At 52.0% G+C, this 20,744-nt stretch overlaps 1 protein-coding gene across 3 annotated transcripts in view; it reads left to right on the forward strand.

The window, feature by feature from the left end:
• NECAB2 (N-terminal EF-hand calcium binding protein 2) overlaps positions 1-20,744 on the forward strand; it is an 82,843-nt gene that overhangs the window by 57,200 nt on the left and 4,899 nt on the right. Inside the window, exons 4-7 of one of the 3 annotated variants that reach the window (XM_054840555.1) lie at positions 2,443-2,468; positions 5,959-6,056; positions 6,138-6,188; positions 19,932-20,068. In XM_054840555.1, the coding sequence (XP_054696530.1) occupies positions 2,443-2,468; positions 5,959-6,056; positions 6,138-6,188; positions 19,932-20,068 (312 nt within the window). The remainder of the gene's footprint in view (positions 1-2,442; positions 2,469-5,958; positions 6,057-6,137; positions 6,189-19,931; positions 20,069-20,744) is intronic. The other 2 variants (XM_054840556.1, XM_054840557.1) reach the window with 2 other exon arrangements.

The raw sequence follows: 20,744 nt of genomic DNA on the forward strand, positions 1-20,744 counted from the left end.
TTCTTTAATTGGGCTTATTCTTAATGCAAGATGGTTTAAAATTAAAATCAGCTTCTCAGCCAAGTTAACATTCAAGCACTATTAAGTTTAATAATATGATGTGAAGAAATAAAAGACCGTTTTTGGCAGCAGCAGCTCAATTATGATGATGCAAAACCATGTGGAATACAATAATAGATATACTTTTTTTTTCCCCCCTCAGTAACGTGCCCTAGCTGCAAACCCATAACCACTTCAGCAGATGTTTATAAACACTAACTGGCTTCTGAAAAAATATTATTTAAGCACTTTGTGGGTGGGGTGCTGATGGGAAGGCTACTCCTGTGCACGTGCCTGAGAAATCAGTTGACTTTTCAGGCTCTGTGTTGGCGAGAGCTGTTGATGAACGACCGACCGTGGTCCTTGGGCGGACGCAGCACTGAGCCAGCGGTGGAAATGTGTCTTCTGGGTTTCTTCCCCCACCTGAATTTTCTCTGCCTGTGGATTGCTGAGGCTCTGGGCTAGCAATCGCACACTGCCAAAGCGCTGTGGACTATTCGGTCAGGTGTCGGCTCTTTTGGGTAGAATTCAGTGGATTTGGGCATGAGAACGTCAAGTCAGGGAAGTTGAGCTCGCAGCATCCCCGGGGCGGGGGGGGTGTTTGTAGGATTCAGTGAAGTAATTCCAGGGTTTGCAAAAGACGATAAATCCCTGAGGGAATTGAGATAAAGTAGTGCGAAAGCTCATTTTGCAGACACGTGCGCGTGTGCCGCCCGCACCTCCGTCTGAAGCTTGTGCCGGCGCGTTTGCTGCCAGCAGCTTCCACGCCGTGTATCCTGCAGGTGTCTGAGCTGAGAGGTGACATTTTTATAGCACGGCAGACACCGGTTACCCAGAAGGGTGCGTGATTCAGCAACACGTGCTTTGACGGCGTGAGACAGGGCGGGTGGCGCCTTTCTGGCAGCCGGCGTCTCGCGGGATCGAGGTGTTTGTGTTCGCCTCCAGCAGCCAGCGGGTCCCAAAGGTCAGGAGTGGTGGTGAAGGGGTCCTCAGCACCATCACTTGGGGCTCTGCTTTTGGGGAGAACCCGGGCACGGACGGCACCGTGAATTTGGGGAATTTCCTGCCCAGGTTTCGCCAGCGCGCACACGTGTTTCTGGTTACCTAGGGAATTACATGCACCTAGTGAGAGGCCCGTGGGGTCCCCGAGCTGCAGGAACCTGCATCTTCTCAGGCAGAGCCAAAAAGAGAAAGAAAAAACCAAAAATCTCCTAAATTAGTTTCTCTGCTAAAGCAGAGAATGCTTTATAATGCTATCTGAGCGGGAGAAGCAGCCTGTGCCCTGTCCTGCTGCCGTGCACGGCCCAGTTTTGCTTTGCGCACGCGAGGTCTGAGCCCGCTGCAGAAGATGGCAAAACTGCGAAAGGTTTCAGCAGCGGTGAGGTTTTCCCGGGTGCTTCAGCTTGCTGCAAAGGAATCCTCGATGGTAGGGTAGGGTAAGGAAGGGCAATCCCAAATGAACGCTTTCCCGCTGTGCGTCATCCCTCTAGGAGGACATCTTAGCCCAGGTCCCGCGGGCTGGGAGCACGGGCGAGCGGTCGGGGGGATTTTGGGATTCAGGGGAGGCTGCTGGTAATGCAAGCGGTATTGAAAACATCTCTTTCCCTAATCCACTTATGTTGACAGGTCAGACGGAGCGGGGATGAGTTGAGTTAAAGAAATAGCTTTCCAGGATATAAATGGATTGATAAAATATAATTCTATTAAGAGATCATTCCAATGTTTGAGCGGCACTAATAACCGTGTGGGAATCTGAGGCACGAATATTAGCGGCAACCTTTATTTCCCAAGCAGGTTGTCTGTTGAGATGTCGTTACGTAAACTAAATGTTCATGTATTAAGAAGTAATTGTGCAATTTTGTCCGGAGGGAGTCCCGGGTGGGAGCTGTGCACAGCCCCGTCGATGCTTTGCGGGGGCAGAATCGGGAGAACTGATCCATCTCGAAAATTAAATTGTGAAAAATGTTATTCCAAGCAAATGGGAACAAACAGGTTCCTGTGCCACGCAGGGTGCCTCACCGGGGTGGATATCTGGGAGGAAAGCAGAGGACTTGCTGTGCCGGGTGGGTACGGAGCCCCCCCTGTAGGCACAGGTCCACCCCGGGGGGGGGTGCACGAGTCCCCATTTCCCCCTCAGGGAATGTCCAAAATAACGCGTGAGCCCATCCCAACTGCACAGATGCCGCAGATGCAGGGGTGTGTGGGTGCCCTGAGTGGCACCAGCTCTTGCCTTCTCCTGAGGCCGGGGGATGCTGAGGGGGTGGGGGAGGTTGCAGGTGGGTGTCTGGGGTTAAGCCTGAAGAAATCCTTCCTGTATCCTTCATCTGTCCTTTACGTTAAAATCTTGTTTCTCTCTTTCTTTTTTCCTGCTTCCTCCCCTGCCTTCTCCTCCCCCTCTTCCAGCAACGTGGACACCAAGGAGCTGTGCGGTGAGTGCGGTCCCTCCCTCGGGGCAAAAGCAGTTGTTACCTGCACGTGTTCTTTTGAAGGATGCATGAAACCTGTTACAAAGCCGGGGTGCCGTGGCGGCTGCGGAGCTGGGGGGGTCTCAGCAGTTCTGCTGCTTCGCCCCTTATTCCGCAGGAAAACTGGCAAAACTTTTCCTCGTTTTCTTGCAACGCAAATGGGGTCAGAGCTGAGGCAGAGCACCTGGCTCCCGTTCAATAACAAGCCGGAATTTAATTTCTGGCGGTGTCGTTCTGAAGTTCAATAAAGCAGTATCCCTCTGCAATACCCATAACGTGTTTCTCCTTAGGCAAACCCTCCTGCTTCCCAGCAGGCTGCCTAAGGAGTACACCGCCGCTGCTGCACCTCCCACGGCTCGCAGAAATTAAAGGCTGAAAAGAAAATCTCTGATAATGTTTTGTCCCACACCTTGACCAGGAAGGGAATATTTCCTGCCGGGAATTCTCAAGGGCTTTGCCTTGATGTGAGATGACTCGTTCATGGGGCTCCTGCTGCTCATTCGGGCGTATTTTTCCACGGACGCTTGGTATTGGGAAACATTTATTGCACCCCAGCTTTTTGGGAGGAGATGGGGAGACAGAGGTGCGTAGCCTTGCGGAGAGCTCATCCGTCTCTTCTCCTCGCCTCCCGCGCCAGGATGCAGAATAACATATGAAGCCACCTTGGCAGGTCCTCACCGTTTACCTTCATCGCTTTGCCACTAATTACAGCCTTCAGAGGTCTGGCTGAGAGCGGGTTACTCAGCCAGAACGGTGCTGGCCGGGGCACCTGCGCCAGCGTCGGGCAGTTACTTGTAACTCCCGATACTTTTAAGACCTCTCCGTCCATCGCAGCCCGCGGGTCTGCCTGCACCGGGGTGTTGCGTGGGGTTCCTCTCCTCCCGGTGTACTTAACCCTTGCTGCCATCCCGCCCTTCTCACCCCGGCGCCCCGCAGCATTTTGAGCATTCGAGCCTGCAGCAAAGGCAGCAACGCTTCAGCCGGTTATCCCCGCTTGTCGTACGCAAAAAAAACTAAGCCTTTCGTAAAATCCTTTTGGTTTGCCGACGATACGATGGGCTTGTTCCCGTCACTCCTTCCTCATGGCGTTAGGTCTCCTTGCCAGCTGGCCCAAGAAACCAAAACCCCACGGCTCGTACCATCGACTTTGCCAGGAGATACAGGGATAGTAACGTGGTTGCTTGACCCCGCACTGCTTTCTCCGTCAGTCTGATAAAATCAGAAAATCACACGGCTGTCACCCAGCGTGATCCCACCTTGCTGCCTCTCCCAGGGATGGAGCTGCCAGGAGAGGAGGGAGATAAACCCATCACCTCCCGCGGGATGCCGGAGGAAGGATCGATCAGCACGAGATCCTGCCTGGATCCATTATCTGCTGAATACCTGCCCTTGCCCGCAATTTCTTATTTGCTTCCTACTCTTTTAAGTGTTAGTTTAAATATAAAATTTAATTGTGGCAAAATGGAAGCTATGGTCTCTCTCTTGTAATGGGTTATGTGTTGTAGGATGTAGAGAGCATCTTCAAAGGGATTTCTTGATCCCCGCAGCTTATATGAGAAATTCGATATGGCTTAATCCGTATCAGGTAGCATCTTATAAAGTTCTGGGCTTTTCTCCTGCCAAGAAAAGCAACGTTCAGCAGCAGCTAGACTGCCTTAAACGCGGTTGTGTAGCTTTTACCCGCGCTCATAACTTGGAGCACTTAATATGCCCAGAAAATGCACATACAGCTGCTGGACTGTACCCGCCACCCTTCAGTTCAAATGAAACGCAGACGTCGGTGGCAGGGACACAAACTCTCCAGAGAACTGAGATGTCCTCCGCAAACGGGACGTGCGCATCGGCCCCTCGCAAACTGCCGGGGTGGCGGGCGACAGCTTTGCTGGGGAGGGGCGGGTGGGGGCACCCACCTCCTCCCACACCCGCCCCAGGCTGCGGTGGTGCTCGTCTCCCGAGCATCGACCCCCGCAGATGTGTGGGAGCCATGAGCGAGAACCGTGTAGGATAGGAAGAGCTGATCTCAGATGTTCCCTTGAATAAATAAGGCTAAAACAGTAGAATCGAATACTTTGGTTAAGTTGTCCTTCCAGGTGCTCCTTGGTTGGTCTCGAGGGCTGTGCTCTGCCCGCATCAGCTCATTTCTCCGGAAATATCGCGGGCCCAGCTTTTTATTTCAGGACTTTCCTTTACCTTTAAGATACGCTCAGTTTTCTTTCCCAAGTAAAGTAGTAATAAGGAGAATAACACAAATAAACACGCGGCAGTCAGAATAAGCTGTTTGGCTTACCGTGGTACAGCAAACAGCTGCTGTCAATCATGCCGTGACATTCCAGTTTCTGCCAAAATCTTCTTCCCCTCGGATATGTTCTCAGGCCATAAATAGCTATAGGCGCTTCTGATTAAGCCAAGAGAACCTAATTAGTAGGATCGTTTCCTGGAGTTTCTGTCTTGTTGCATTCTGCAGAGATGTCACCTCGGTGTGAAGCCGCGTGTCCTAACGCTAAGGAACGGCGCGGGTGGTTTTTCAGGAGCAGGTTTTAGCTGTGGCCTGTGTCAGTCACCCAGGAACCGGGTAACTTCACGTCTGTGCTGCAAACTCATGGCTCACCTCCCCGCCGTGCTTCGCTTCTCGCTGTTCCCATTGTGAACGACGAATCTCAGGACTCCGTAGTTCACGCACGAAACCACATCCAGGGCTCAAATGTGTCGTGAAGCCATCGGCCGCGTGGGGACACGCCGGTTTGGGCTGTATTTTGCATCAGTGAAGAGCGGCTGGGATTAGCGTTCGGCCACTGCTGGAGCTGGCGCGGATCGTCGTCCCTCCCATCCGCAGGAGGGGTGAGGATGGCATGGAGAAAGCGTGGACGCCCTCTCCATGGAGAACACGCGGTTTTAGGCCCAGCTCGCAGCTCTGTTCTCTTCCTTTTGAGGCATATTTTGCTCTGGGAAGTCTGTGCAAGCTGTGGTTGTGGGCTGAGGTGCAAATGTGATGGGAATGTCGGGAAGGATGTAAGGCCAATCTCAGCTTGTATAAATTGGGGTGGACCTGGCAGGTATTTGGATGCTTTGAGTGGTAAAGACAGTCAAAGGAATGGAAAGGGGGTTACTTCTGAGACTTCTCCCTCCATGTTGTCAGTAGGAGGGAGAAAGCCAAGACGCGGCCGAATGCAGAAGTGGGTATGGAAGTAAAGCACCTGCCAAGTTATTCTCCCTGGGAGGTACTGTGCCTTACATCTCTTTTTCACAAGGGTCCCAAACCTCACGGGCATTGCACCGCTTCCCGTCCCTGCAGGACAAGTTGTGACTTTGGCTCAGGGTATAGAACATAAAAATACACCGAAACCACCCTCTCAGTTTTTTCTTCCCACCAATAAATAGACCTTGCCGTGTCATGTAGCCTTGAAGCATTAAGTTGCATCGACGGTTTCCATCATGTCCCTCTTGCTTTTCCCAGACTATTTTGCTGACCATATGGGAGACTACGAAGACGTCTTGGCCTCACTGGAGATGCTGAACCTCTCCATCCTGAAGGCGATGGACTACACCAAACGGGTGAGTCCTCCTTACTGCGCCTTCTGCTCCATGGACACGGAGCAAACGGTGCAAATGTTGACAGAGCATCTAAATCCCAAGGTCATCATCCTGTTCAGCGGTGTTGTCTCCTCATGCGGTTGCATTTGTGCGGTAAGCGGATCATCGCAGCAACGGGATGACAGTGGATTTTTTTTTTTTTTTTTGTGTTAACAGCAAATGAATCTTGGAAAATCTTGGCCAGATTGTGAACCAAGGTGCCGATGTGGTGGTGTGGAGGCTCTGAGGTAGAGCACCGTACCTTCTCAGCACCCTTTCTAAGTCTGACAGGTGGTCTTGGCTGTGCCACGGCTTACGTTCTGCGTTGCCTGAAGCACGAAGGTGCTGCAGTTGTCTTCAGACAACACGGCCCGTGGGTCTCTCGGGTGGGATTTTGAATGCATGAGTTTGCGTCATCGGGAGTGCTGTTGGAAACATCATATTGTAAAACTGCCGTTAAATACCGCTTGTGTGTTGGAAGGCTTCCTGAGTTCCAGAAGTACGGTCATTTGTGTGCGCAGCTGCTGTGTCAGAAACTAGAGGGCTGCGTGTTTGAAGGACTGCAGGGGAAACGTTCTATTTTATATGTGCAAGGTACCTCCGGCTTCTTAAAAAATCCACCATGTACCTTAATGATACTGTTAATAATGGACTACTAGACACTGACACTGGTCAAGAAGCATACTGAAGTTTATTTACAAATATCTAGAAAAATCTGAGCTGATGTACGAGGTAAACATCCCCACTGAGAGGTGCCCCGTTCATTTGGTGTCTTACCAGGACGAGAGAAGTGTTTAGAGAGCTCTTGTTCCTTTGAAACCATTCTCCTGTCCGTTCCATACCACTTAATAAAGCACCGGGGCTGTATCGGTGATATTCATTACCTCAGGATAATCATCCTTCTCCCACTTCTACCTTCAACCGTGTTTGCATCGTTGGTTTGTGCCACGCCGAGAGCAGAGTAGCCTTGCCCGTGGCTGGTGAGCAGTAACGCGGCGCACGGAGCCGAGGAGGGAGGTTCTCGCTTTTTCCAAGCACCTGTAGGGGCTTCCTGATTCAACTCCGGTCTTCCGCTGGGTAATCCAAATTGAAATCTCCCTTCCATTTACCTTTGAAGCTAAAGGATTGCTCCACATTAAGGATTTGATAATGATAAGAAGTTTCAGGAGTTAGAATGGGAAACTGCAAGTTTCTCTCACCTCTGGTTGCTGAGTAAAGACCCCGCTTTCCTTGCCGTATCCAAATCCATCGTTTTTAATGTATGTGAGGAGGGCAGCGTGGAAGGAGAAGCCACATATTTTACATGTTGATGTCTTGCCATAATAAACTGAAGGCAAAAGTTTCTGGCCAAGCACTGATCTGAAGTGTCTGTGAATTTTTTATCAACATATTATGAGGGGGTAAAAAAAATCGGGACACAGTAATGGTTCATTTTTTTTTTCTAATTAAGTTGCTAAGTCTGTTCATGCCTCATTTATATTCATTATTAGCAAATTTTCTGGCAGTCAGATTTGCCAACTATATATTTTAAATACACGTTAACGTGCTAATAGATATCTCAGTAATTCACTCCAACTTGCCATCCCTGATGCCTTCCACCATTGCTTTTCAAATGCGAGGTTAATAAATATAATTAATTCTTCCCGGTATTTTGCGAGAGGAGGACGGCTTATTCCCTGTTTATAAATGAGGCATCTGAGCACGTGGGTATCACCTTGCGTAAGAAACCTGCAGCAGAAGCAGGAGTGTTATTCATAATCCCAATCCACTGCCTTTGTAAGAAGAGCATCTTCCTCCCTCCTTGATTCAGCAGCTCGTGGCAGGATTCACCTGCCTTAACTGCAATGGGTAAAGGAGATTTACCTAAACCTGAGCTGGTCACCCCCAGCATGATCTCGTGGAGGCACCCAGGGAGATCCAAGGCGCTGGAGGCACCTTCCTCCCGTGATTCTGAAGGATCTCAAATGCAGCCATCTCCTTTCTGGATGACTAAAGCCAGGCGAGGGGAGCGCTGCCCCGTTACCTCCCGTTCTGTCAGCCCGTGAGCTGAACTGCTCTTCGCCGCCTGCAGACTTTTGGCGAGCGAGCAGATGGAGCAAGGCTCCTTCACAGAGAGGAGCTGGCAAAGAAGTATTTCATTAAAAACATCGTCTCCCTGCTGTGATTTTGTGAACAAAGTGGTACAAACCTCATCAATAAATTATTCAAACACAGGCACTTTGTTCAGGTAAAGAACTGAAGGGAAGGAAAAAAAAGCCCAACACAAAACAAACGAGAAAATAAGCTGTCGTAGGTGGTAGAGAAACTCATCTCCACTGTTCAGATAGGACAGGCTTCCAGGCAGCATCAGAAGCTTTTCCTGAGTGCAAACCATTAGTACTTTTTTTTTTTCTTTTGAGATCTGAGATTTTTTTCACTCTATATTTTTCAAAAAAACCCAAAACCAAGATACTTGTTTACTGGATTGCTAGACTAGACTAGGTTTGAGTGTCAGGATCGCCAAAACAGAGTGTCAGAAGAAGGCTTCTTAGGATCCAAACAGATAAAATAATCTGGCTGAAGTCGTCTCACCCGGTTCCAGCCCATATGATTTCCATACCCCAGCCTGGGGGATGTCACCGGGGGGGTTTTATTTCCTCCAGGGCTGGGACCGTACCTGCAGGGTAAGGCTTCAGCCCAGGGGGAAGAGTCTCCATCCCAGGACTGCAAAAGCCGGTGTGAGGTCTGATGGGTGCCCCCCATCTCCTCCAGGTGTGATGCTGTAACCAAGGGCCTCGTGCTGATGTCAGGGTGTGTAGGAGATACGTACACGCAAATGTATTTTTAGAAACGCTGGATCAGGGAAAAGACTGCCAAAGCAAGCAGGAGAGCGGGTTTGTGCCCTTCGCTGCTCGAGCCCATTGCTGTGTCTCTGCAGCTTTTCCCGGAGGCCGGATCCTGCGGAGGGCTTGGTGCTGATCCTGAGCACACTGACTCGTCAGCAAACCGCTCCGCTTGTGAGCTAGAAAACTATTGCTCATTTGAGGGTGTTCCTTGTTCCCTCCCCCTCCCCTCCATTGAAAAAAGCGTTCGGTGCAAGCGATAAATGAACCCTTCCGTGTTGGCTTTCTGACGAGAGGTGCCTGTGGACGAGAGGGGCTGGATAGCCGTGGTATTTAATTGCTGTTTCTATTTCTCACCTTAAAAGACAACTGATTATTTCTTGCTCATAAAAAGAGAAAGCAGCAATTATCTCGTGCTGGAGGAGCTCATAAAGTATCAGCAGTAATTAGATTCAATAGTGGAAGGTCTCATGCAGCAAAACAAAATCTGTCATTGGAATTATTTTCCAATACGGTGATGTCCGTGCCGCTTTGAAATGACTGCCGGTGATGGTGGGAAACGCAAAGTTAAATTGGAGAGAAAGGAAATGAACTTTCAGGATCTAAAAAAAGCTGACGGTGGGAGATGTTCTTATATAATTCTCATTTACTGCTTTACAGTGCGGTAAAACCAACGTGACCGGGAAGGACGCGGTTTCTGTGTCCGGTATCGGTGGGAGCTGGGGGACCGGAGCCAGGTTGAGCTGTCCCTCACGTTCGGTTCCTGACCCCCTGCCTCGGGCTGCCCGCTGCGGGACGGTGCCCAGCCGGTGCCGCCCCCATCCCTGCCAGCCTCGAGGGGTGCCTGGGGCGGGGGAGCGGGGCGACGGTGCCCGGGGAGCCGGGGGGACAGCGTTGGGGTGGTGCTGACCACCCAACAACACCCTCACCCAGACACCCCGGGAAATGTGCTTTAGCTCGGTTAAAAAAAAGCCCTTTTTTTGTGTTTTCGAACCCGAGAGGCTCAATTAGCCCCATTCCTGCCAGGTACAGCTTCCACCGCCCGCCGCACTGGGCTTGCTCCCGCTCCCCGCTTTTGCCGAACAAGCATTTTGCAGCGCTGAGCATGGAAAACCTTAGCATGGCCGACCTTTAGCGGCGAGGCAAACCTTAAAATGCAAGCTGCAAAGAAGTCCCAAAAACGCTGAGTGAGGAACACCCTCAAGGACGAAGCAGCTCAGATTTAAGGTCAAATCGCTCCTTCCTGGAGAAGACCCTGTTGGGCACCGGATGGCTCCAAGAAGCGCTGGTAACCATCCTTGGTGCATGCCCTGTCCCGGCTGGAAGGGGAGTGCTTGGAAAGCAAAATCGCCCCAAATCGGAGCTAAAATTGCAACACTCCCTCACGCGCATGCTGGAATGGAACGGAGCCGAACTCTCTGGTGCTCGTTGGCACGGAGCAGGGAAAGGCTGTGCCAGGGCGAGGGCCAGGAGCGGGGCGAGCAGAGCAGGGGAGGGGGGTGCTGAGAAATTAGGGGGGGGAATTGGAAACTGGCTTCAGGGAGCTTCATGTTCTACTCCTTGCTCGCTTGCTGCCAGCTCCATTGCCGGTCTATCGCTTGCCAAAATCCTTTTTGTCTCATTTAATGGGCCGGGAGTGGAAATATGACCAAGCAGTGACACATCGCACGCCCCCTGAGAGTCGGGGTGCCAAACACCACACGTGTGTCTTACGGACAGGGACTGCACCCAAAGCAGCTGCAAATGCATTTTCCCCTGCGAATCATTATTTCCATGAGAGAATATGTAAATCATAAAGGGAAAACTGAGCGTACTGACCTTCAATATCCGCTGCTCTGGCAGCGCTAGGGAGCTCAGAGGTGCATACATACGGGTGAATAAGTTTGCATACGTTATTTGTGAGTTAAATTGTTCCTGCTGCAATTCACCCTTCTTGTCTCTGCCTTATGACTGTGAATAGGAGACGCCAGGCTCCTGGGGCTCGGCGGGAGCCGCCGCCGTGGTGGACCTCCTCTCCGCACTGCTGGTGCCGGCGTGGCCGTGGGTCTCCCCCAGCTTCCAGCCACCAGCAGCACGCTGCAAAGCAGCGCTTGTTCGAGCAGCTCGGTTACAGCCCCAGAGCAAGCACCATCTGCCACCAGTCTTGGATGCGAAAAATGATGGATGGGATTTTTTTTTTTTCTGTTTTATAGCAGAGTCCAGAACAGCGATATAGAGTGCTCTCATTTGCATTCTTACCTGCCAAAATTAAGCTTGCCAAATAAGATATTGCTCTTTTTTGAATGATGACACCTCGAGATAAAATAGTCAGTAGCAATAATCCTTAAAAATAATCTTTTCCTCCCACCCTCCAGCTAATCCTTTATCTCGTCCTTTCATTCTACTCGAGCGGGTTTTCTCCTGCTCTGCTGAACAGCCTTGGTGTTCACACCGAGGTCGTCCGAGGCCCCCGGAGCCGTGGTTTGCTGCAGCAGGAGGCTGGCCCACGGCAGGGTGTAACAGCAACACGGTGGTAGCAGCTCCGGGTAGCGCCCAGCCCAAACAGCGTGAGTTGCTCCGGGCTTCCCGTCGATGTCGCGACGTGGCCCTGACCGGGCTCACACCGAGCCGTGGTGGTTACACAAGCATCAGCTGAGGTCTCCTCGTCTGGGCTTGACGCCCCCGGGGTACCAATCTGTTGTTTTATCTTTCCTCCTGGATGAGTTCAGACCCCACCGCGCATCAGGCTCTCCTTCGGCAAAGCGCTACCCCGGCTTCCCCACCGCCGGACGTGGGAACAGCTTATGTCCTGGTGCTCTGTACCTGGCTGAACCCCAGGAGATCCTGCCCACCTTGTCCTGGTCCCCCCCCTTGGAAGCCTTTGGCTGTTCTCTAGGGGTCAGGACGTTTGCTCGCGCGGCCCTTTGCTGGGGGTGAGTTTGCCTTTTCTGGGGGCACTCAGAGCATCATCCATCCTCACCGTGGCAGCAGAGAGGTGTGCCCTGAGGGGGAGGAAATTGTTTTAGGGATTCTTAGCTCCTTTTTTGCCCCTTTATTGGATGAGTGATTTTTCTGAAAGACTCTTATAATGCAATTACAGGTGTATTCATGGTGAATGGTTTTGTCTGAAAAAAGAAAGGAGTGGGAATGGGGCAGCAAATCGGTAAAGGCTGACTCATCTTTCCATATATTTTGAATGAAACATTTCTGGTCAGAAACCCTGAACAATTTCAGTATCAATTTCTATAGCAAAAAATAAAATAAAATACATGGATTTCTGGAAAAGTTATGGAACTTTATATTTCAGAATAGTCTAAAGGAAAACAAGGCGTATTTGTTTAGCTCCTCAGAAAGTATTTCTGCAAAATTAATGTAAAAAACCATTGCACTGCAAATTAAAGCAGCAAGTGCTACTCTAGTTCTGCAAGAACTGAATTTTCCCCAACTTTTCTGTTCAGACTCCAGAGCAGAAAACTGATTCTCCGTGCGATGCCATCCAGCGCGATTTCCCTGCCGGCCCCGCGGGGCTGTGCGTGAGATGCTGCCAGACTGCTGGGGAGCACAGCGGGGCTGCCAGGGAGATGAATCTTAAGAAGGTCTCTCTTGGAGCTTATTTTTAGATGAAGATGTTTATTCACTGCTCTTCTGCTTGTCTCTCGCTGCAAAATTCATGTCCCTCCTCTTGCCGTGAGAAAGAAGAGCGTCTTCTCTGGAAGTCCTGCTCGTGCTGCCCTGGCTCCAGCTCTCATGGAGGACACGGTCGTCTTCTTCCTCCCTCCCATTTTAAGGCGATTGCTTCTGGGGTTAGATAAACTGTATGGCGAAGGGAACAAATCCACCAGACGTCAATGCTGGGGTCTTGCCAAATCACCCGAGAGCAGCTTTAAAGGAGCCACCAAAAGGAAAGGCAGGGACCAAGTCAACACATAACCAGCTGGCACAACCTTCAGCAGCTTGACCATCCCACGCCATTACGTCTGTGGGGTCTCTTGAGTAGGTCCTGTTTGGAAAACAAAATCTGTACTTTCCTCGCAAAATTGAAATAACGTATGTATTAATTGAAGGTCTTGTGGATACTAAATTCAGCTAATTAGGAACTTGTGTGAAGGGAAAGGCTAATTATAGCCAGGGTGTTCAGAAGTAGGCCACGCTTCGTTTCCCAGTCTGTTCTTTGCCTGCTACCCAAATGGACAGGGTGCAGAAGTGCTATATGCCTCGATCCATAGGTGACCCAGGGTGCAGAAGTGCTATATGCCTCGATCCATAGGTGACCTCAGAGGGGGGTGCTGTACAGTGCGCGCATGGGCCAACAGTTACCTGCCCTTCACATCCACGTGGCTGCAACGAGAAACGACAGGATTATATTGCGCCAAGGAGATTTTTCTAATAATGAGAAGAGGGAAGTCCTGTGATATATTGCTTGGGAAGGGTCCATGGCAGGAGACCTTCAGGACCAGACAAGGCAAACATGAGCTGAGAAGGGTCCAACACCGAGATTTATAAAAGCAAAATTTTTTTACAGCAAAAGACTTTTAAAACCAATGTGATGCCATCGTCATTTTTTTTATCTGAACAGGTGTCTCATTTGTTTTTTAGAGCCGTGTTGGGAAAGCTGAGGGTCTTTCATATGTTAATGCTTTCATTTATCAACTATTTAAGTGTCTGTTCTCTTCAGGTTTCTTCTGCCGATTATGTGCCAGGCAATCAGTTTTGGGTCTCCGCTTTTGAAGGGATTTAAGAGTCGAGGGGAGGGAAAGGAGCGAGAGAAAGGTCTGAGTGTTATTCTAATTATAAGAAAATATCTCTTGGAAGAAAACAGGCAATTATGAGCAATGAATTTAAATCAGACACTCGGAGGTTACATCGCGCCACATGCCTGGTTTTTAAAGAGGTGAGTGGGTGGAAGATAACCTCTCCGTCATCCCGGGATGAGGTTTGACAGGGATGTTTCATGGCCATGGCAATAGGTTTGTCATTGGGTTGGGGTTTTTTAACTGCAGGAAAAGAGTGGGTGAAACAGAATTGGCTTTGGTTTCCATTTGAAAAGCCTCCTCGGTTCGGTGCCATCGCTCCGTGGGTGTGCTTCAGTGGTGGTTGGAGTTAATAAAAATTGGAGAAGCCGTCAACGTCCCCGAGCATGGGAAATGTCAGCCAATTTGGCCAGTCTCGCTGAGAACCAGCGCTGGAAGTCCTCGCTGGTCGGGCTGTAACACGGCAAGGCAAAGGTGTGGGGGGTGTCTCAGGGGGGTCTCCGAGTCTGTGGGTGATGCAGAATCATTTATATTTTACATCCTGTAGTCTTAACGAGCTAAATAGTGACCTTTAAAAATGCCAGCAACAAAGCTTTGAGATGCTCGACAACATCGAAAAAAATCGCCTTTTTCAGTCATCTGATACGCACGGCAGCGCAGCCATGAGAGCCCAGTTTTAGGCATCGGTTTGCAGTGCCTGGTGAGGGATGCTCCGTGCCGATGTTGGCAAGTCCGAGTACTCAATGGCACCAAAATCCCAGCTGGGATTTGCACAGGTAACACATCCCAAGGGAATCTGTGCCGGAATTTGGGTAAATTTGGGACAGGTGCATATGGAAATGGAAAGGTGGAAGAACCATGGTGAGGCTTTGGGCAGCCTGTGCCCCACGTGTGCCCCCCCCCGAGCGTGGGAAGGTGCGTTACAGGCACACAAAAAGCCTGCAGCATGGAGAGCAGGGTGGGATTTGGGGCACGGGGCCAGATGCAGAGTGGGCATCGTTGGCAAAACAGTTGTCTTAGAGCAGAGGAAAGGCAAAAAAGCCAAAACAAGGAGCAGCTTTAGTCTCAGCCTTCGGTTTTGGTACAGGGGTGTGAGCCATCAGCCCCCGGTTGGTTTGCTGGGGTCTGTTGCTGGGCTGAGGAGACGCTTCCGTGCGTGGGACATGGCGCCTCGTCCCGGGGGACGGCTTCGCAGCCCGGCACTTCTTTATACAGAGCCCGTGGTGCTGCCTTTTGTTTTCCTTTGGACCTCAGCCGACTGACCAGAGGACCCAGCACTGGGAAATGTTTCCCGGTTACCTGTAGCTAAAGCAAGTTGTCCTTTCCCCACTCTTTCCTTCTCTCATTTTTTCAATGTCTCTGGCTCCTGCCCCGGTCTATCAAATGGCAACTCTCTCTCCTGAGAGCCATCCCCTGCAGAAATCTCAAGACACCCTTTAAATGATGCTTTTGCTTTTGCTCCTCACCACAGACGCACGCAGCTACCCATTTGCAGCAGCAGATTTCAAGGCCAACCGGCTGGGGACGCAGCAAAGCGAGAGGTGCCTTTTTTTTTACCCTCCTCTGCTTCTTTGGTGGCCACCATGCTCCTTCCTCAACCAAGGCTTGCCAGCAAAACACTCTGCAGCAGGGTTGAATCTGTGATTCCAAAGTCTGTCTAGTCTTGAACTAATGGATGAGCTGGATGGAAAAGAGCAGGCTTGGCGTTGCAGCCCTCCAAGAGCTTCTGGCACTGAGCAGCTTCACTGAGCAGCAATTATTATATTATCTCCATAAATATTTTAACTTCTCAAGAAAAGCAAGGAGGAAATAACTCTTCAGGGTGGAATTAATAAGACCAAACCTCATTAAATCTCCCTAGGACAGACTGACAAATGTTTTAATAAGATGGTGGGAAGGATTCCTTTGGAGCTGGTCGTCTTAATGACTTGTTTTTGCAACACCAGGTAAGACATTTGCTAGAGGAGAGCCTGAGGGATCGCTGGAAAGCCTCTGAGCACACGCGTTTCAGACCCGGCTCCTGAGAGCAAATGTCACAGCTGGGTTGGCCAACGGCCACAGCTGGTTAAGTGGGGGGAAAAAAACCCCCACTGTTGTTTTAATTTCAGAGCTATTGGACTTACTGGCCTGCCAAAAAAAATCAGATCTTCACGGACACCCCAATATTCCTCTGCAGTGGTTGGTGTAGCTTTGTACCCAACATCCATCCATCCATCCAGAGCCCCTCCGTGTAGGGAGTCAGGCTGGTTTAAATTGACATGGAATCACCTGTAGGATTTTTCCTAAAGCCGAACCAAGATTATAGGCTATAGTAAAGTAACAAAATCCAAACCTTTAGCTATGCATACTCTCGCAGCCTTATTCTAGCACCCGGAGCCAGTCCGTGTGATCCGACAACACTCGGCGTAGCCTGCGCCTTCATAAATACGATTTTCCGAAAGGAGCAGGCTCCCGTGCTAGGGAGAGCGATCTGTTCGCACGAGGCGCAGGAAGGGGCGATCGGAAGGTAAATAGCAGCACGTTAGCCCGTTTATTTGATGGATGGATTGAAATGGAGAAGCAGTGGTGCACTCTTCACGCCTCCGGAAGGGCAACTGGGTGTGGGATGAACAGCACGGAGTGCGTGTGAAATCAGCCGAGGGGCTTGGAGCATCCTGGGCGGGGGGGGGTGGTCCGTGGTTTGGACGACTGTCAGACAAGAGGACGAGGCAGGAGCATTGCAGATCTCGCTGGAAAAGGGCATTAATGGGGAATTACTGTGTCTTTGCAGTGCAGTAGTGCTTGGAGCAGCAGTGGGGGTCTCGGGTCACGGGGACCCGGGTGCAGCCCCCCAGCTCCAGCCCGGAGCCAGCCCCGCTTTGCAGGGCAAATCATGTCCCAGAAAACCATCGCTCTTAATTAAAAGAATAACCCAATCAGCCACTCGAAGGAGCGTGCACAGCTCTGTGTTTAGCGGCGGCGGCAGGTCCTGGAGGCCTGCAGGTCTATATTAAACACGAGGGGGGCCAGAGCCCCCAGCCCCCAGGAACAGCCACCCCCCGCCAAGGCGGCAATCAGATCCCCAGTGCCGGCAATCAGAGCAGGGCTGGGTGCGAGAGTTAATCAAAACCTAGCTGTAATTATAGCAGAGCCTGTTTGAGCGCCTGATTAATGTATTTTCGCCTTCATTACGGGCAGGCGGCTGGTTGCAGGCAGGGGCGTGCGGGGGGGCGGGGGGAGCAGCTGCGGAGGGGGGGAACCCGCAAAAGAAATTGTTTCAGATCCCAAATGCAATTATATGTCTTTGCCAAGGAGATTTATTGATTTAATACGCCCTCCTTAGCCGGAGTGTGGACGGTGGAAGATGTATTAAATGATAAAATGCCTGGGTGAAGGGGTGCGTTTGGCCCGGTGTGGGGCTCTTTCCGAAGCGTGCCGGCGGAGGGAGATGGAGAGTCAGGTACCTTGACAGCGAATGTAATACACGCTCTATACGGACTTCTTCAGATGGGACTTGTATGTCCGTGTGTACGTATAATGTGATGCTTGGAAAGAATACACGTGTATCTATATGGTGAATATTGCGTGTTCTGAGCAAGTTGTGAGTATTTTTCTAGGGAGAACAGAGATCGTCCAGCTATCCAGGAATATTTGTGACTGCATTCAATTTTTTTTTTTTTCCCAATCCAAATGCTCAACAAATGTTTTCACATCACTCCCTTGGCTCTATTGCTGTTTATTTGTCTCACGGTGGTGCCTGTGCCTCCCACGGAGGGGGCCTGGTGGGGTGCTCCACCAGCTGCCGCATCCGTGGTCCCAGGCTGCCTGTTCATCCCTCTCGCTGCCTGCACAGGGCGAGGGAAAGCTGGGCTGGACTTGGCAGGAGATGTTTGAGCATGGCGGCACTGGCGTCCCGGTCCAGAAAGCCCAGCAGCAATCCCCTCCGTAGCAGGCAAGGACGCGCAGCCAGCCCCGGGAGGCTGGGAGGTCCCGTGGCACATCACCCGCTGCTCCGCTCCCTGGTAAAATAAGGCAAAATCCCGAAGGGGAGAGCAAGGGAGACATCGCTCTTTGGTTCCCCGCAGCGAGGCAGAGGCGGTCTTGAAGCAGCTCCAACGGGGACACTGCTCCATCGCACTCCTCGTCCTGCGCTCACGCGTACGGGCGAGTGGCGCAGCACCGGCTGCGCTTGGTGTCAGGGTGTTAGGAGCCTCCCTGTTAACAACCACCAGGCGAGCGGGTTTTTCTAAGCCGGCTGACCTTGTTTTCAAATATCACCAGGCCGTGGAGGACGGAGATAACTCAGAGGCTATTGCTCAGTGTTAAGGGTTGTGTTTCTGAGGCTCTGCTGATCCCCAGCCGGGGAGAACCCCCCCATTCTCCTGCCTGGCCTTGATGCCTCTCCCCATAGCCCACACTGATGCTGGCCTTGCTCCCTCTGACACGGCTGGCAGGTACTGGTGGTGCTGCTGGAGCACACTGGGCTGTGCTGGGGAGTGCCGGGGCTGCGGAGGGGAGCGTGGTCCTGCCTGGAGAAAGGCTCAAAAGGTGGCAGGGTCCCGGGTACGCTGCCGAGTACATCCCCCAAGCCCAAGGAGCATCCCGGTGCTTGGTCCTCATGCAGATCTGTAGCAGCCCACGAGCACCTTGGGCCAGTACCGTCCCCATTTGACCAGTGTCCTGCGCTGGGCTGTGCTGGGGAAGGAGTAACGCAGCACATCCATCCCTGCTCTCCTTACACCTCCCTCCCTGCCGGCCGACGGTGCTACAGCGAGCAGCTGCGGGAGATCAGAGTACGGCTCGTTGCATGGCAGTCCGGCCGTGCTCACCCTGTCGTGCCTGTCCCCCAGAAGCACCGCGGCCGTGATGGGGAGGGGAGCAAGTTTTTCGTGTTAGAGAAAAGTCATTTACAGCTGCGCTAGCTGGCTGCTCAAGAAGACATCAAGAAACTCATGCTCCCCTACCAAATTAGGGGTGAGAAATCAGCTCTGTGACCAGTTTCCCCAGAAGTGTTTTTCTTCAGCTCATTCTTCTTTTATGATTTAAAATAGGAAATAAAGGCCCTCAGGGGTCTTGTGGAGCTGCTCTGCCATAAAACAAGAATAATTTGCTTTGGTGAGCTTGGGGTACTCATGTTGTGCCACTGGAGCTCGTCCTCCTCCACCAAAGCTCCCTGGGAGCACCCTGCCCTCCTGCTGAAGGCATTCCTGCTCCACGGGCTGTCTCCATCCTGCCTCCAGCCCCAAACGACCAGACCTTTCCTCTTCTCCCTCTTCAGAAAAAAAAAAAAATCTTAATGCCAAAATATGCTGAGGGTCTTGTCTGACAGCGCGGGACAGGAGGGAGGCTGGGTGGGCACTGCCAGAGCTTTCTGCCGCTGGCTTGCAGGCATCTGCGGCTTGCAGCTCCCCGGTGAGAGCCGTGTTAATCGCCCCAGACCCCTTTTACTTGGGCGCTGGGTTGGCCGTACCGGTTTTCCACGTGGCAGGGGTATGGGAAGGTGGGACACCGATTCATCTCAGCGTGTTTTAATTGGTGAATGTCAGGAGGTGAAGGGAAAGAGGGCCGGGGCTGTCTTTCCTTGCGAGGCAGAGATTGAGCTTGATGTTTAACAGCGTTAAAGGAGACACCTGGCCAACGGGTGGACTAAGGCACTAAATAACATAGAATCGTAGAATCATTTAGGTTGGAAAAGACCTCTAAGATCATAGAGTCCAACTGTAAACCTAACGCGGCCAAGTCCACACTAAACCATGTCTTTTATGCTGAAGCTCTCGGAGTTGGGATCTCCAAAGCACAGGAGGGGCCACTTTTCATACCTGCACCCGCTGGTGCCCTGCAAGGCAATTGTAAAGTCATTTAAGATAACGGCACGGACAGCAATTATGGGCAATCACCTCTTTATGTATTTTTATTTATCTATAAATGAAGCAGTGCTGATGTGCCTTGCTGCCTACACTGCCTCCTGTCACAGCCCTACAGGTCTGTCCCGGGGTGCTGGATGCTGGAGGGGCTATATGATGCTGGGTGACCCATGGATGCTGGAGGGGCTGTATGATGCTGGGTGACCCATGGATGCTGGAGGGGCTATATGATGCTGGGTGACCCATGGATGCTGGAGGGGCTATATGATGCTGGGTGACCCATGGATGCTGGAGGGGCTATATGCTTCCCGTGGGGTGGGACAGCACATGTTCATTCCTCCTGCGGCCCTTACGGTCCAGCTTGTGCGTGGGATGTTGGATGGATGCTGTACCAGCTGAGGTGCCCACCGGCGCTGGCTGGTCGGCGATGGGTCTCACCACGCTCGCTGTCTGCCCTGGCAGGTGTACGAGAGCGGCAGCAACGTGGACCAGTTTGTGACCCGCTTCCTGCTGAAGGAGACGGCAAACCAGACCCAGTCACTGCTGAGCTCTGTGGAGAGCGCCGTGGACGCCATTGACGAGCAAACCAACCCCGCCAGGTCTGCAGCACCTCCTGCCCTCCTCTCTGCTTCCTGATTGATTTTGGTGCGGGGGGGGGGTGGAGGGAGAGGAGGAGGATGCTTTTGTGGGACGAGGGAAAATTCAGCAGGTGGTGTGCAGGAGCAAAGGGGAGCCAGGTGAGCAGCTGCCCTTCTCTTTGCCTCCCTTCCCGAGAGCTCTCGGGGGGGGGGGGGGGCTTTCCTCCGCCACTCCGCCCTGCCCCTGAGTCTCCCGCAGCCCTAAGGGTCCTGCCCAGCCCCTCCACCTGCGGGTGGTGTGGGGAGGGGGATGCAAAACGGGGGGGGCAGCACCCCAGGGCTGAGCTGGGTGGTGCTGGGTACGTGGGGCTGCTTCTCCGAGCAAAGCCACCGGTCCCATCCAGGGTGAGATACGGGCACCATGGCATGGTGGCTGTGTCTGGGGTGTGCTGGGGACAGCCCGCAGCGGGCACCTTCCCGTGCTGGGGATGCTCGCCCTCCTGCCTGGGCACCCAGCGGGTGAAATCTTCCGCAGAGGCAAAAGGTGCTCAAGCACTGGGGACCGGTACCACCATCTTCGGGTCCCATGTGGAGGGGACCGTCCCCATCCCAGCAGCCCGGCACATCCTACTAAGCTTGGAGAAGACCGAGGAGATGGTTTCAAGATTTCTCAAGTGCTGCCAGGGCTAAAATATAA

This window comes from Grus americana, chromosome 13 (genome assembly GCF_028858705.1).
Source record: "Grus americana isolate bGruAme1 chromosome 13, bGruAme1.mat, whole genome shotgun sequence".
In the NCBI taxonomy this organism is placed as follows: Eukaryota; Metazoa; Chordata; class Aves; order Gruiformes; family Gruidae; genus Grus; species Grus americana.